Source organism: Echiichthys vipera (assembly GCF_963691815.1).
Source record: "Echiichthys vipera genome assembly, chromosome: 4".
Classification (NCBI taxonomy): Eukaryota; Metazoa; Chordata; class Actinopteri; order Perciformes; family Trachinidae; genus Echiichthys; species Echiichthys vipera.
Genome location: NC_139829.1, coordinates 8,324,994 through 8,342,071, shown reverse-complemented (window position 1 = coordinate 8,342,071; position 17,078 = coordinate 8,324,994). Strand labels below are relative to the sequence as shown.

The following is a 17,078-nucleotide window of genomic DNA, read 5'->3' as shown; positions in this document are numbered from 1 at the left end:
GAAAGAGCTCCATGACGAAGAGAGTAATGTGAGCCAGAAAGAGATTGCCTATTTCAACCTGTTGAAAAGCAACATGTTGTGGTGGTAATTGTAGGGCTCCTGTTGTTCACAAAGCCTCTTGTTATATAGTGATTATGAAAGCCAATTTTTGAGTTCTCTGAAATCAGTCCGGCCTGTTCTTCTGGAGAGGAGGTGAACAATAAGCTGTTTCCAGAGAAAACCTTTATCCACTCAGCTTAAGTACTTAGTGAAGCTCATAACACTCATAAACAACATTAGGCATGCAGGGTGCCAGATGTAAAGGACTGTGGAATACTTGAATTGTTTTTTTGAGTGAATCTGCCTCTCCTTTTAGACTATACAACATAATTGCGTTTGTTTTATTTGTCAGACCCACATTGAGCCTTCATTGCATCAGTGCACAGTGGGTGATAAAGTTTAGTTCACAGGTCAAAACTTTCTTTGAAATAAGTGATACCTCTAAATTTATAGCAATTCAAGTGTATTTATAGTGTACAATCATAAAAAAACATAATGTCAGGACACTTTACCACACTATGATTTATTTATGATTTACATGAGCAAACAGCAACAGTGGTGACAAAAACCTTCATTTTAACAGCCAGCAACATCAGACAGTCTTGATCGGTTGGGAGAGAGGGACAGATACGGAGAGACACAGAGATACCCAGCAAACACAATAATAACATTAACTAACTATCATAAAAATATAAATATGGCAGATAATAATTATTGCAGTTGATATACTGGAATGGCATGAATAGCAGCAGTAATAATAATAGAAATATCACTAATAGTTATAGGAGTGGATGTGGTAGAATGATATGAATAATTGTAATAAAAATCTGATATCCCAGTTCAACAGTAGAGTAATGAGTAACACGAGTTTACATTTACCACACTACAGAAACACACAAACACACTACGACACATTTCAAGGCACAGCCGTTCAAAAGTGCGGTACTTGAGGAAGACTTGTAAGCATTACAAAGAGACCAAAGGTGAGAGTACCTGTCTTCAGCAAGACGGTAGGCAGTGTTGCAGGAAAAGGATGAAAGGGGAGTAGGTGAAGAGATAAGCTGCTACTCATGTGTGTAGTTGTGTGAATTGTATGTAGTATTTTGACAAAGTAAGGTTTTAAAAATCACGCTCAAGCAATCGTTTTTTTTTTTTATGATTAACATTTTCTTATCTTTCTTAATATTAAATGTGAAAAAGATCTGATGATAGGAAACCAGCGATGTTAATGTGGGGTTCAAGCAATCGTAAAAAAAAAAAAACCTCTTTTCTGTGTTTCAGTTTCGTACATTTGACCCATGTAAGCAGCTGTGGTGCAGTCACCCGGACAACCCTTACTTTTGCAAAACCAAGAAGGGGCCGCCTCTCGATGGGACCGAGTGTGCTCCCGGAAAAGTAAGTTTGTCTACAACATGGCCAGTAGTATGTGGACAGGTGATAATAAACACAATAGCAAACGAACAGAAGTTTTCTCTTCATCATAACACAAATAATAAACATTTCAAAACCTGAGTTTCGTCACAAATCAGTCAGCGTCAACATTACATCAATATGTGATTATTGAAAACCACGGGCCTCCACTCTTCTGAGAACATCTGGCTTCACAGCCACTAAAGGTGTTGGATGGGCTTGTCTGTCAAGTCGTTCCAAACCAAACTGGGAAAACCATTTCTTTATGGATCTGAGAAGAAAATGCCTCCTCTTGACACAAAGTTGGAAGCATGCTATTGTCTGAAATATCATTGTGTTATGTAAAATACAAATTTCCTTAATTTGAACTTAGCACTGTTGCCCAAACCTTTGAAAACAGACCTCACCACAAACAATTGGACTTGTAGTGTATTCTCATTTTTCCCCTGGATTGTCATTTAATGTGTTTAGAAAGTATGTTTGTCTGATTTTTCCTCTCTTCTGTCATCCTCACAGTGGTGCTATAAAGGTCACTGCATGTGGAAAAACCCTAATCAGGTCAAGCAAGATGGTGCCTGGGGCTCCTGGAGCAAATACGGCTCCTGCTCGCGCTCCTGTGGAACTGGGGTCCGCTTCCGGACACGTCAGTGCAACAACCCGGTGTACGTGACAAAAGCTTTAATAACTATATTTGATTCTTTAAGGATTCCTGAATAAGGATCACCAGAATGGATGATGACTGTAGCTGGAAGGTAGAATCAGATAATCTTATTTAGTAGCTGTTTTTGTGTGTGGCCTTGAATGAGTCCTGCCTGATACTGAGCTATGGGATTCATAGTGTGGGTTTTAATGAGGCTGTCCCCATCAGAAGAAAAACACAGCATTGGTTGCTTGATCAAACACGTAAATGATCCATGTTTCCAAGAAGAAAATGACATTTCAACCACTGCTAAGGTGGTTAATATTAATGTTTGGTGGTGGTAATGTTTAATTTGCTACATGTGTTGCCACGATTTGTGGGAACGGTAGTCCTTCGAGCTCAGTTCCTTTTATCAATGCAGGCATGTTTTTCTGACGTCAAGCATCTAAAAAAAGTGACAAACTCTGAGTGTACGCTGCTGATAACTTACAACGAGAAGAAGTCATAAGAAATAAGCATGGCTTCATTTCACAATTAAAGATGACAAAAGCTTGTCTATAAAATGATCATTTCAAGTTAAGGTGGAAATACCATCAATGTGCTGACACATCTTGATACATTGGCTTAAATTTCAGGAATGTATTTCATCTCGTTTCTTAGCATCACTTTTCAAGTATGATATTCTCTCTTTCATCTTTTCCCTTCTTCCAGGCCCTCCAACGGTGGCCAGGACTGCCCAGGAGTGAACTATGAGTACCAGCTGTGCAACAGTGACGACTGCCCCAAGCACTTCGAAGATTTCAGAGCCCAGCAGTGTCAGCTCCGCAACTCCCACTTTGAGTTCCAAAATGCCAAACACCATTGGTTGCCGTATGAGCATCCCGACAGTAAGCCAGAAAAATGTTTTGTTGATAGTTTTGTATCCAGCGTGAGTCTGTTGAATGTTTTTTCATGCCAAAAGAAAACAACGAAAGTGGACGAGAGCAGGGGATCTGGATTTTCTCAGCTAGAACTGAAGAGAGGCAATGTTTATTCACAAAAGGGACGTTCCAAGTCTTTTTATGCAGTTCAACACACGGACCAAACTCTTTTGGGCAAAGAAACTTTTTCATTGTTGTGTTGTGTCTGCTTTTCTGTCTTGTTTTTCCTTGTATCTTTTCCTTTTTTTGGTTTCCGCATTAGGATGCCAGTTTGCAAAGTACCCTCTTTGAAAAAGTGACGGATCTCAACAGTGCAGATACAAAACTTGTATCCTGTTTCAAACTTTTTCTTTTCCCTGGTTTCTCTCCATGGAGCTGTTTGCCACTTGCACATGAATTGGTCTGGGTTTACATGGTCAGTCATGTAGAGAAGAAGCCTGAAAACATACTGAGAAACTGCAGGACGGCTCTAAAGTGGGAAACATTATGCTGTGGAGAGTTAAGAGCTTTTTCGAAGTAGGATTTAGCATTTTGATGATAATGTCTAAGGTACAATAGAAAATCCATTGTTGTGGCTGTTTTAAAGGTATCACACAAGTACAGCAACTGAGGGGCTTCCTCCTGTAATAAATCACCGCAGCCTTTGATTTATACAGTACCCATCTCGCAACGGCACCCCTCACTGTGTTGCATATAACAGGTTTTTTGTTTTTTTCCCTGCATTTCGTGTGTTGCTGGGTGTTAATCTCAAGATGGTTATTGTAATTCATGCAGCACTAATGGTAGAAAAGTGTGTCAGTTTATTTCCAACAGTTGCCAATTAAAAAAGATGCGTGCATGAGTTTAGACCTATAAAACTAGTAAAATCTGACATAAATTGATATAGCCTTACTGTGATTCTTTGGGTTTTTTTACTAGTAAGAAAGTTTTAATGTTAGAGGAAATGTTTTACCTTGGAAAGTATGGAATACATTATTCAAAATCAATCTGAAATTAAAACAATAAAACAATTTAATATGGTTTATATATGTATATATTTTCTTTCTACCTAATAATTCTAAAACACTCTCATTATCTCTTGCCTCTCAGCCAACAAAAGATGCCACTTATACTGCCAGTCAAAGGAGACAGGAGACGTGGCGTACATGAAGCAGCTGGTCCATGATGGGACACGATGCTCCTACAAAGATGCCTACAGTATCTGCGTGCGTGGCGAATGTGTGGTAAGGTGTTTACACTACATGACTCTGACATAAAAGATTAAAAGCTACATTTGGGTAATCGTGCATATCAGAAGGTTGTTTGAATTTTAACACTTTTAATGAGGACTTCATTAAATGACACAGTTTGATGTCAGAAACAGCACTTTGAACGTGCTGTGACTAGGTTCAGAGTTCTGTTTTAGAAGCAGCATTATTATACAACAGAAGCTTTATTATAATTATTTTATTCATTACCAAAAACTTGTCCGGAGATTTTCCCCCCATATGCAGAAAAAAATACAAACAGGATGTGGTAACAGTCTCTCTGAAGACCACATCTATACTGAATTATAATGTTTCATGTCCACACTCATTAATACATATGATGCTTTCAGATGCACTATATCAACAGCATGAAACATTATAGATGTGGCTTAAAATGAATTATATGATAACCTTTCCATATATAACACACCTCAACAATCAAATAGTAGATTAACCATAATGCACAATAGATACGGTCTTCATAGAAAACGATGGCCGGAAGTAGATATGTATAGTGTACATGTTGGTCCCTTTGCAAGGCAAGATGATTTATAGAGCACCATAGAAACACTTTAGCGTGCTTTCCAGGGACATAGAAATACATTAAACATAAGATGTGAAGAAAGCATTAAAATTGCATTTTAAAAGGCCATTAAAGAAAATAGTGAGAATAATCAAATAAATCGTTGCATATTTAAAGCAAATGATATATGACTTGAAATTGGAAAGCCTGAGAAAACAATAATGTTTGAAGCCCTGATTTAAATGAGCTGACAGTTTCAGAAGACATCAGCCATTCAGAAGCTTTTTCCACAGATGGGGAGCATGAAAACCAACAGCTGCTTCACTTGGTTTTGATCCTGGGAACACTCAGTAAACACTAGAGGACCTGTGTAAATCTGAGGTGTATTAAGACCATTTTGTGCTTTATAGACTAATAACAAATTAAAATCTATCCTTTGACGCACACAAGGAGAGTGCAGTGATTCAACGGCCGCGCTAATGTGCTCTACTTAATTGGTGTTCATGAGGACTCTGGCAGCAGCTTTCAGGACGAGCTGCAGCTGTCTGATTGATTTTTTACTAAGAGCTGAGAAGACACCAGTGCATTACTGCTGAAAATAGACCTATGTGCTTCTATATATTTTGTGGACAGAAGCACTTTAAACCTATCTACTGTATGTTTCTGGCTCACCGGCGAATGCAGGACCAGCCAAAACTTATTTTCATGACTGTTTATTCTAGTAGGTAGCTTAATCTTTGACTATGCATCATGAATAATTGCAAAAAACAACAAAAATAAATAATAGAACTTAGTTTTTGGCTAACAGGATCGCCACTTGCTGCTGCTGTTATAAGTGGATCTGTTACTTGTTTATTGGCCCACGGTCCAACTTTCCACAAAATCTGTGGGCAGTCTGCTATCGCGTCTTTGTGTCCAGTCGGCACTGGTGACCCGATAGCTACTAAAGTTTAAATGAAAACTTCAGACAGGTCGGCTCCTTGTAAAAACAATGTTTGTTCCAACTCCAAAAAGAAATTTCAGCTCACCCGTGTGATTGTTTTTCTTTGTTCACCAGAAAGTCGGCTGCGACAGAGAGATCGGCTCCATTAAAGTTGAAGACAAATGCGGTGTTTGTGGTGGCGACAACTCCCACTGCCGTACCGTTAAAGGAACGTTCACCCGAACACCAAAGAAACCTGGTAAGAAAACGTGAAACCAACATCTGCGGACAGAGTTATTTCAAAACATAAAAGATGTTTTTTTACATTAACATTTCTCATGTGTTTCCCCCTGCATGTTTTCTCAAATCCAGTTTGTTCATGGCACAGATTAGTAATGAATATGTACGACCCATGATACACTATGAGTGAATGATTAACCTAATAAGACATATACATGCTCTGCTGCTGTTTTGCAATCAGAGCTATGTCATTATTTTAGTCATTCAAGGCCAAGATAAGAAGATAATTGGCAGGTAAAGCTTTGATGGAGATGTCAGTCCATTATTTTACATTTAAATGAAGTCATTAGGCAAGCACTTTTGTCCAAACAAACAAACACATTTAACTCACATTGCATTTTCATGCTTATACCTCCATATCTGATATTGTGTAAATTTACATTTAAATGAATACTTTACCATTATATTTTATACAGTTCACATGCATTCACAGTAAATGGAAAATGTAAAAACTAACAAAAAGTCTTGATGAATTCAATAAATAGTGATTTGAAAGGCCCTTATATGAGTAAATTAAGCGTGGAGTGCAGTTTATCTCCATCTCCATTACATACTTGAAAGCATGCAATCCTTTAAGCACCGATTAAAAGAATCAAATCTTAATGAGCCGACCCATTTCAACCAATTATCAGCACGCCTCACTTTGGTATTCATTTTTAGCCTTTCACTGGCTCTTGTTTGATTTAGTACGTGGTACGTGGTGCGTAATACGTGTCCACATCTCAGATTTATGTGATAAACAGCCAAGTTCACTGAAGGAGCTCTTAAACCAAAGCTATAAGCCGATTCCATACTGTCGAAGCAGGGTTTACGTTGAGCTTAAAAGTTCATTCTTGACCTAATATTAGTAAAAGCAAATGTCCAGTTACTAGATTTCTGTCATATCTTATGACATTTGTTAGTGAATGGAGTTGTCATTTATAAAGGATAATGTAGAGCAAGCAGGTCATTATTGATGTGTAATAATTCGCCGTAATGACACAGATTGACACTAATTGGTCAATCACAGCTTTTTACAGTCGTTAACAATGGTCCTCCAGAGTCTATGATCAGTTACTGAAACATTGTGTTCTTTTGCAGTTACAAAGTTTGTATTACAAAGCACAAACAAAACCCCTTTTGCTTTTTCCCAGCTGTAAGAAAATACATTCTTTTTCCTAACGGCGTCATACGTTAGCCACTCTCTCACTCTTTTTGAACAAAGTGGTTGCTATGGACGCAGTTCTGATTTGGAGGACCACAAGAAGTAGTCCGGTACATTTAACATCAGCCGTGTACCGTGCATAATGCCAGGCTGTTCTCATGCACAATTGTACAAATAACTATGAAAAGTAATGTTCTGTAAATTATATGTGCTTCACATATTCATTGCTGTTGAAATTACATTTGGAGCAAAGAAGGAAAACTGGTCATGTAGATCAAGAATGCTAATCTACATGTAGGGAAGTCGGGTGGTGGATGGGGTGGATTTTTTTTTGTCCTAACGTATTCGTGTCCCGGAAATACTACGCCAAACTAAGACCTTTCTTCAAATCCTAACCGAGTCTTACCCTAACATTCACCTTTTTGATGCCTAAACGTAATCATTGTGGTCCACTTCCACTCACGGTTTCACATTAATACAGAGTCATATTTAGTAAGATATCATACGAACCAGTTGATGAGAATACATTGATTATGTAGAGTGAGCGGGTCATTACTGCAAATGAACCCAGACAGAATAATACAGGACAATATAATATCGACCTGTTCGCTCTACATTATCACATCTATTACTTAAAGAAATTCAAAGTAGTTGAAATGATTTATAGAAATGGTCCTCCAGAGTCTATGATCAGAACTGTGTTCACAACAACAGTCTTTTATCCAGAAATAACAGAACCTAGAATGCCGCAATTCACCAATCAGAATCCAGTATTTAACGAAGCCTTGTAATGAATTATTTCTAATTTAAAACAAATGAAAAACATGGAGATCCTCGAAGTGCAAATTAAATTGCGTCCGCCTCCCGTAGAGCTCTATGACATTTCTATTTCCTCAAGCAGAATTTCCGTTCACAGCTAATAGATGAATCCAAAGTGAGAGTGCCGAGTTACAGGGAGCTGTGCTGGGTATCTGACAGCCGTCACTCAGTCAGCTTCATTTAGATTAAGACCCTCATTAATAGGCGGACTAATAATTGTCTGAAAAAAGTGTGTTTCTCTTCATTCAAACTTTTCCAATTGAAATGGTTGCCCCCAGGTTATCTCTCTTCTGCAGCCACATAGGACACACACACAAACACTGTGCAGTTCATTTCCCTGGAAAATGTATTTTCACATTAACCTCCAGCATGAATAAAATAACCACGATTGACCAATGCATTTACTTTAACCTTTTAAAATCCTCTGTGATCGGAGCCTCATCTGTCATGAACAACTTGTCATTAACCCTTTTATTTAAGGCCAAAAGAGAGCCTGAGAGAAAAAATGAAAATGGACTTCTTAGAGAGTTTGGACGTGGCGGCTTCATTAAACCATTTCAGGATCGTTGTAACTGTGATCGTTCCTTAACTTCTCCTTTAACCACTCACATTTTTTAACAGGGAAACAGTTAAGCAAGAGAGCCCAAAAAGAAACCCCTTTGTTGGAAAACACAATATGCAAGTATCCAGTGTTACTGAATCCCTCACCACCTCTTTCTTTGCATTTTCTGTGCAGCTTGTAGAGCAGATGGAAGCCTAACACTGTAGAGACTGGAGTGATATAAGCTACTGTTTTTTTCCTGTTCTTTGTTACTAATGAAGTAGCTGTTTAGGTTCTGACATAAATGTTTGTGACTGAAATGGCATGAAATCAAATATCCAGATATCGTGATACACAATTACATCATCAAAATGATAATAACAAGCACATACTAACTCAAATTTTACAGAAAATCAGATGTGAAAAATTAGGCATTTTTATTTTGCAATAAAGTTCTTAGATAAATAAGAAAATACCCAGAATTTGACATTTAATACGTTAAATACACACAGGAATATACAAAAATAGGCTTTACATGTTCATATAGAGTATTTATTTATTGAATTACCAGAAAACATGCTATATTGTAGTATATATCGTTGTAGAGATGTGAAATATATCCCGATAGAAAAGTTTGGCCATATCGTCCAGCCCTACTAACAAACTAACTTTAAAGTCTTTGTGCAGACAACAACGTCCCATTAGACAAACCTGCAGACCTTTGGAGGCAATCTTGGATGTTGTTGGCGATTTACCTCAACTGGCATGCTGATGCTCAGTTCAGCCCGAGCACCCAAAGGGCCATTTTAGATGGCTTGTGTGCAGTATTTCCTATTATCAGTCTACAAGAAAAAGAAAACTCTTTGAGCAAATTGTAACTTCTATCAAGCGGCTTGTGGTTTCTGAAATTGGCTGCCATGACAAAATGTCCCCTCAGAAGCAAGAGGGCATTTTTTGCCATTTCCCAAAAGTTAATTGCAAGTTGTCATCTCCAATATACTGTAGAGTGAGCAGCACCAGCTACTCTGTCACCTGTCGTAACCTCGTATGAACCCTGCGACAATGTGCCAGCACATTCATAATCACCCGAGACACTACGCTGCGTTTGCGTCAGGAGGCCTGCCAGTCAAGTATAAGGGTGAATAATTACAGCGCCGCAGTTCAGTCCTGGTGATTGGCAAGTGCCACCCTGCAAGCAAAAATAGCTCGCCTGCTCATTCGATGTGAATTCCTCTGGTCCTTGCTATGCTAATTAAGTGTGCTTCAACTGTAGGTGAAACAGTGAGACGGTGAAATGGAGAGAAGAGCCGACACTGGCAGCCTAACTAACTGATTCATTTCATTTTGAAGGGAAGACCAGAGGAGCCTTCTCTTTGCCCAAAGGAGCCCGAAATGTGTTTTTAAATGAAACGGAAGACTCTAGAAATATACTGGGTGAGTCACGGTAGGTTTGCAAGCGGTGGACATCCCTGACAGAAGGCCACTTTGCTACTCTGTAGTCTGAAGAAACCTGTTCCTCATGCCTTATTGAAACATGGCCGACGGCATTCACATCCTGCCAGCACATAATCAATATGAACACAAAAGAGGGTGGCAGAAGGTCAGAATATGCAACAGTAATAAAGAAAGAATATATTGATGTTTAGCACAGTCCTTCAGACACAGAAGATGGATGTGAATAACCGACCTGTTTCAATAAAACTTTTACCTGCAGCCTTCTACAGTGAAGAGGAAAGCCAGTAATTTAACCATTTTCTTTTTTTTTCTTAAACTTCTTCTTTGTAGAGCAAAGAAAAAACCTAACTTCTGAAACAAGTGTGATGTCCACCACTGCAAACAAACAGATTATTTCTGTATCTGCTTAACTTACCTGTCTGTGTCTTATCTTTCCTAACCCCCCTCCTCTGCTTCTGCTGCTGCTGCTACAAACTTGGCAAAGGTTACCTTAAGATGTTTCTCATTCCTCCTGGAGCTAGACATGTGATCATCCAAGAACATGAGGCCTCCCCTCAAATTCTTGGTAAGTGTGACTTCCTAACACAAACACATGTGTGACATCAGAGGGCAAAATATCCCCATCCTTGTTGGAAGTCTAATGGAACATGTACTGAGAAATGATAGATTACAGGCTTTGCATAATTTATTCATCGTCACCACAGGCTGGGAAAATTAGTCTTCAAATTGCTCATTCATTATTTATTAATCCATTAAAGAAAGGTTTTGAGATTAGTGGCTTATTTCTCTCCTGCAAAAATAGGACTGTGTTTTTCTCAGCATTTTTCTCACTATTTTAATAGAAACAAGTCAGAATTCAATATCTTCATATTCGTATTTAAGTGTAACCACTGCAGTATCTGCCTTTACAGCATGTTGAACGGTGGCTTTCAGAGGAGAGAACTGTAATCGTTATATAGTAGAGAAAAACAACAGCTGTGCAAATGTCTGATATTGACATATGTATTGTATTATACATAGGTCAGATATTGACATATATGACTATGTTTAAGAGACAAGGAGCTCTAGTTGCTGTGTGAGTTATGACTATGGTCATTTGAGAGCAAAGGAGAAAGGAGTGTGACATTATTATCCAGCTGTTAAATGTGACATAACACTCTTTCATAATATGATTTCCGGATCGAAGTGCTCCGTTGAAACAAAACAGACAACAGCCGAACATGTGAACAATTACGATCACCTCTTCCGTCAGTCAGACATCTTATTTTCATCAATACGTAAGTAAAAGGTAAAATGACAGTTAAGTTTGTTTTAAAAACACTGATGTGTCCAAACAACAAGGAACACGGTACTGTGGCGTTGTAGAAATACTAGGCTCGGAACAGCTTGGACCCAGAAATCATATTTTGAAAGGGCGTTACGTCACATCTTAACAGCCGGATAGAGCCATAAAGTCCTCGGAAAGGGGAGGTTGGTGTGGATAGATGTGCCCAGAAGGCTAGCTTTTCAGATCGCAATCAGGCAAAGAATCATTTGAGAATGCATCATTGAGAGCTGTTTGGGAAAGGGCAGGAACTTTCAAAACATACCAGCCAGGTGATTGGATGAACCGTCTGTTTATCATACGCTGCAGGAGAAGAGAGAAAGCATCTTTTCCATCGAGAAAAGCCTTCAGTGCCGTTCTCTTCTCTCTGATAAACTGATGCTATTTTAGCAACAAAGCTAACCGCTTTAGGAGCTGCCGTTGTTGTTTTGAATAAGCGGTCGCCTCTAATGACGTCGTCTCCCTCCGCTCCCCCCTCAACTGTCAGTGAACCTGCAATTCTCGTGTGATCGCAGGAATTCAGCAGCTGTGAGTTGAATTTTACACAGCCCTAAAATACACATACATGGAAACATGGAAACCTATAATTCTACATTAATGGAGAGATGTCAGAGCGAGAGGACTGCACATGGACAGGTGCAAGGGCTCAAGGGCAGTACCCAGGAAATGAACTTGCCCAAGCTTGGTCTATACTGGGACTTGTATCCGAGACCCACCAGTTGCCAATCCTATTCCCCATGGACTGAGCTTCTGCTGCTCCATAAGACCTTCAAAGTGCATTTTTAATCAGTAAATTAATCAATTTATTATATCCCCTGTCTTTGAAGGCATAAAAGTGGTGGCTATTCTCTTTGTTTCTTGTTCTGCGAGTGGCCAGTATGATTATTTAGTATCCATGAGGTCCCGTCCTGGCCAGTAGTTTAGGTGAAGACGATAAAATAAGGAAAATAAACTGGTTTGTAGAGTAAGTATTTGAGGTTAAAAGATGGCACGGCTATAACAACGCAGTATAACTTTGCCTGCAAGCATTAAATCAACAAGCAAGGTACAGAATAATTAATAATATAGAACAGAGGGAGTTAGTTCATCGAGGAGGAATAATGCATAAGGTCAAAGTAACTAGGCTGATATACCTTTGAAGGTATTTGTACGATATCTGTCTGAAATCTTAAATAACATTTAAACGTCTCAAAGTGTATAAAGCCCACATCAACTGAGACGTTCTCTCAGGATCAGTCGGTCCTTAATTGGTATCTGATTTTTGCCATAAACCTCTTAAAACATCTGAAAACTTCAGATCTTCACAATGATGCACCTCTGGCTCTGTTTTGCTTCATCTAAACTCTTAAAACATTTCATAAAAAACATCTCACTGCCTGCTCAAATAAAGCGTTTCTAGTACGCATAGGTTTCAAAATATTACGGTCATCAGTATCAAAAGCTTGAGATCGGTCAGTAAATGAAGCAACAAAACTCTGCTTCTTATCCAATATTCAACGCCATTATTGACATGGTTATAGTATCACAAACTGAGTTGGAGACAGAATCAAACAGTGAGCCACAGGATACAAAATGCTCATTAAAACAATTCAGCGCTGCAAGTAAACTTTATTTATGAATTTATTTATTTATGCCTTTCAACACCAGAGTTACAAGATGCTGCGTTAAAAGCAAAGAACAGAGAGTACATGACAAGCAATTAAAAGGGAATCTTAACCGTCTGTGCTGAGATTCAAAGATAGATAAGATAAGATAAAAGTAATCCCACAGTCTGTTAAAAACAGGTTCACTGGAGAGGAGAGTAAATGAATTATGCCAGCACGAAACAGGTTGGAGAAAAATCTAAATGTGTGTGGAGTAAACACTTTTACTCAGTTAAAACCACAAATGTCTGAAAAAAATGTTCATACAATTGTGGTTTCAATTTGGATAAAATGTCAAAGAATGGCAGGTCTTCTGTCTGATACAGTGCAGGAGTCTGTGACAATACAAGGAGGTAATTCATTACTGTAACCAGGATAAAGGTGTAATGGCTTTGCAGAATATCCAAGAATTGTTTAAATTGAAAGTGGTAACTAAACAAATATTTTATAAACTCTTCTTATGTTTTGTGTGCAAAAATCTTGATTTGAAAAGCAACTAAAGATGGCACAGTGAAAAGTGGAGTAAAAAGCACAATATATCCCTCTGAAATGTAACGGAGTAGAAGTATAAAGTAGCATGAAATCAAAATACTCAAGTAAAATACGAGTACCTAAAATGTAAACGTAAGGGCAAACTTTTATTAGATGTACTTTGTTGCATACCACCACTGGCAGCGAACTCTTCAGACTGTGAATATCTGCCTGTTCACACTTCTTCAGCATGTAGAGACATTCAAAGCCTGACAGGACTGATGCAAGTTACAGTTGCTGAGCTTTGATTGCACAATTGCTATTCATGGAAAGGATTTAACAAACAGCAAATTGTATCCGTCTTGAAAAGAGCTTGTCACATTAAAGTCATGCTTTGAGAAGAAGACATTTTTCCTGTCTTTGACTATTCAACTGTTATTCAAGCCCTGTCAGTTTTTATTTATACACCACAAAATCCCATTTGCCTCATGAGACTTCAGGGAAAGTGAAAGTAGCCCTTATGTCAATAAAAATAGTCACTGTCAGTGGCTTTAGATTTTGCATGCATGGGAGTGATAATAATAATAAACTATGTCTGCCCCGAGCCATTAAAATCATCTTTGTAATTTTATTCCCTGGGATTATTATGATGTAAAAGCTGGTAATGGAAACACAGAAGGTTCCCATGTGCATAAATCCAGTGGTGGACTGTTACTTAATACATTTACAAGCAAAAATGTTAAGGTACTTTACTTGAAAGTAATCAACTCAGAGGTACTTCTAACTCCGCTACATTTCCAAATTACAATTTTTCATTCCTTTTCTGTCCATCAAAAATCACGTATCTCCAGATGTGTTGATGGTGGATGTTTGTGATGAACTGAGGGATGAAGTGTTGAAGTCTTTAAAAAGCCTCTCGGATCAGCTGGAAAATGCGTCATCAAAGCTGGGAACGGTTGTTTTTCTGACACATGAGAAGTTCACTTTTTAGAGATACGTGGTTCTCACAGGAATGGATAGAATAAAGATAGATTAAACTACCCAACAGTATATAAAGGAGTTCAAATTAGCTCAACATTATACATCTACATCTATTACACAGACTTGACCCCCGCTGATTACATAGAATGAAAACTATGTCGTCAGAAGCTCTGGATTATTATTATCTTGATAAGCTTTGACAGGCAGAATGAACTCTCCACCTCAATCTCCAATCAAATTCAATCACATCTATTCAAGCAAAACATTCTAGGGTGGATGGACATGTATTATACAGTGATTGTTATCAAAACTTGCATTTCATGAAGAGAAAATGGAAAAGAGATTTGTTCACATGTTGAGTCCAGTTTTTTTAATCTGCAAATGGGACTTAAACCAGGAATGTCTGGCATTTTTCCTTTTATTCATGCATATTTATAACCCTAAGCTGTGAAAAAGGGGCATATGAGCCATTTAAGAAATTTAGAGAAAAAATATTATCTTTTGCCTAATTAAAAAAACTGTTACACTTCAAAGGTTGTTGATAACTGCTGTTTTAAATGTAATAATGTCCCTCAGTTACTTTTGTTTTCCCTACAAACTAAATTTGCACCCTCGCTGTTAAATTGACTTTCTAGCATTAACAAAAGCTTTTGAATCCCTTCTAAAAAATAAAAAAGCTGTATCCGCTTGTTTAAACAGCTGAGTCATGGCACATTTAATTGAACTTGCAGTACCTCAATAATGTTACAACAGTCGTCTCATCAGTGGAGATTCATGCTTTTTAGCTACAGCCTCAGAGAGAGAAAACTGGTCTGTGAGGTTGACATTAAGGTGTTATTCTGTATTTTCCCTGTTGTTGAAAACCATTATGAAAGGTACAAAACCAACCAATGTGTTGTGTCAGTGCTGGCGTATGGTCTGACTGCACAATCATTCTGGGATAGGTGGGAAAAACACAGTCATCTTGGACGGTTTTATGTGGTGCAAAGCTCCGGCTGCAGCGACTGTGCCCTTGTAAAAGCCATAGCGGAGAAAGCGCAAGGTCAGGAGACGGATGTCAGGCTTTATCCAATCACTGCCCATCCCCTAAGACGGACAAGTCCATCTCTCATTCCTTTTCACTTCCCTCCTTTGCCTGTAATTTAGGTCCAAATCACTTCTATGCCAGAGGAGTTTTCTTGTCCCAGTTACAGTATTTAACACTTGTGGTCATGCTTTACAAAGATGTTGACTTTTTTTTTTATTTGGAAAAGAGAAACAAAGAGCGGTCTACCAAGTTAAAGGCTGATGTTTTGTGGACCCATACATCCACTCTATGGACTTTATCGCACAATAAATTGACCTCACTTCCTCCTTTGCTTTTATCATAATAACTGCGTCTGCTTTAGGGCCTTCAGATTAGGATCATCTAGATTAACTACCTAAAGGTATATAAAATAGTTCAAACTAGCTTCAGTTCACCCAGTGTTTTCTAAAACTCTATAACCATACAGTTACAGCAGACATAGTTTCTGGAGCTAGCTGTAATGGGCTCTGATGGAGCATTCTTCTGTGTTACCATTAAGCTGAAAGGCCCGGTGAGCGGTCAGCTTGAATGTCCGCAGCTACTGTCAAAGAAATATTGGCTCTGCTTCAGGATTCTGCAGGATGAAAAAGCCTCCATCATAACAAAGCATCAATCACTGAGAAATGTCTGTGAAAGATGTGTTTGCCCTTTGCGTTTGGCCAAACTGTGCCGCTGCGGGAAGAAAGAAAGAAACTCTTCATTGCAGAAGTAAGAGTGTAGAAATGCCCAATTAGATGGGTTTTAGATTGTATCTGTCAGTGTACATATGGTTCTTGATGAATCTTATTCTTCCAATTTTAGCATCAGAATTATTCCTCTTCTGTAGTTTTATAAACAGCATCCATCACTCCTGTCATTGTGTGTGAAATGACATGCTGATGGATCACTGGAGATTTTTCTCACTTGCTTACATTTCAAGGACTAGCAGCTATATGTAGTTAATTTCCTGCTGTTAATTGTGCATTTCTGTGTGTCGATATTTCATTGAGCCGGCCCTAAATATACAGTTTATTCATCATGACTTAAAATGTAGACATATCAATTAAAGAAAGGTTAGAGGACGTTTGCTTCCCTTCATGGATTCACCTGTTCAGATCCTTTTTTCTGGTGCTCCAGGCTAACACTTAACTTTATTCACTGATGACATGAGATCCAAGGCCACCATTAGAGAACGATGCAGATTAAAATGAATAATCGTCCAAAAATGCTAGACTTTTCCTTTGCAGTTATATAACTTAAAATAAACTGCTGACATTCAGCTCTAAAGTTACTTTTATTGACATGAGCAACAGTTGAGTATATTTGTGGGAAGTGGGGGTGATTAATATGTTTCCCTTTATTAAAACTGCTCTTTACTTGATTAATATATTTGTTTTTGAAGAACCAGTTACAACAATCCCCCATTACTCTGATGTTGAAAAATAATCATCTATCAGATCGCTACGATACAATATACATGAAATAATGAAAAGGTGCCAGAAGGCTGATCAAAGGAAACACTCATAACTCTAACTATACCTATAATGATCAGCATTTTGACAAACTGTTTTCTTCCAGATGAGATACAACAGTCATCTCACTGGCATTACTACTATGACAGGAGTTACACTTGAGGTGCACTTCATATATGACT

General features: G+C 38.3%; 1 protein-coding gene across 1 annotated transcript in view; it reads left to right on the top strand.

Moving 5' to 3' along the window:
- Positions 1-17,078, top strand: part of adamts3 (ADAM metallopeptidase with thrombospondin type 1 motif, 3) — a gene marked incomplete at its 3' end in the record, with an annotated part of 147,069 nt that overhangs the window by 107,326 nt on the left and 22,665 nt on the right. Inside the window, exons 11-16 of the mRNA XM_083912903.1 lie at positions 1,321-1,434; positions 1,966-2,111; positions 2,801-2,976; positions 4,099-4,232; positions 5,837-5,960; positions 10,445-10,525. Coding sequence (XP_083769029.1) covers positions 1,321-1,434; positions 1,966-2,111; positions 2,801-2,976; positions 4,099-4,232; positions 5,837-5,960; positions 10,445-10,525 — 775 coding nt within the window. The remainder of the gene's footprint in view (positions 1-1,320; positions 1,435-1,965; positions 2,112-2,800; positions 2,977-4,098; positions 4,233-5,836; positions 5,961-10,444; positions 10,526-17,078) is intronic.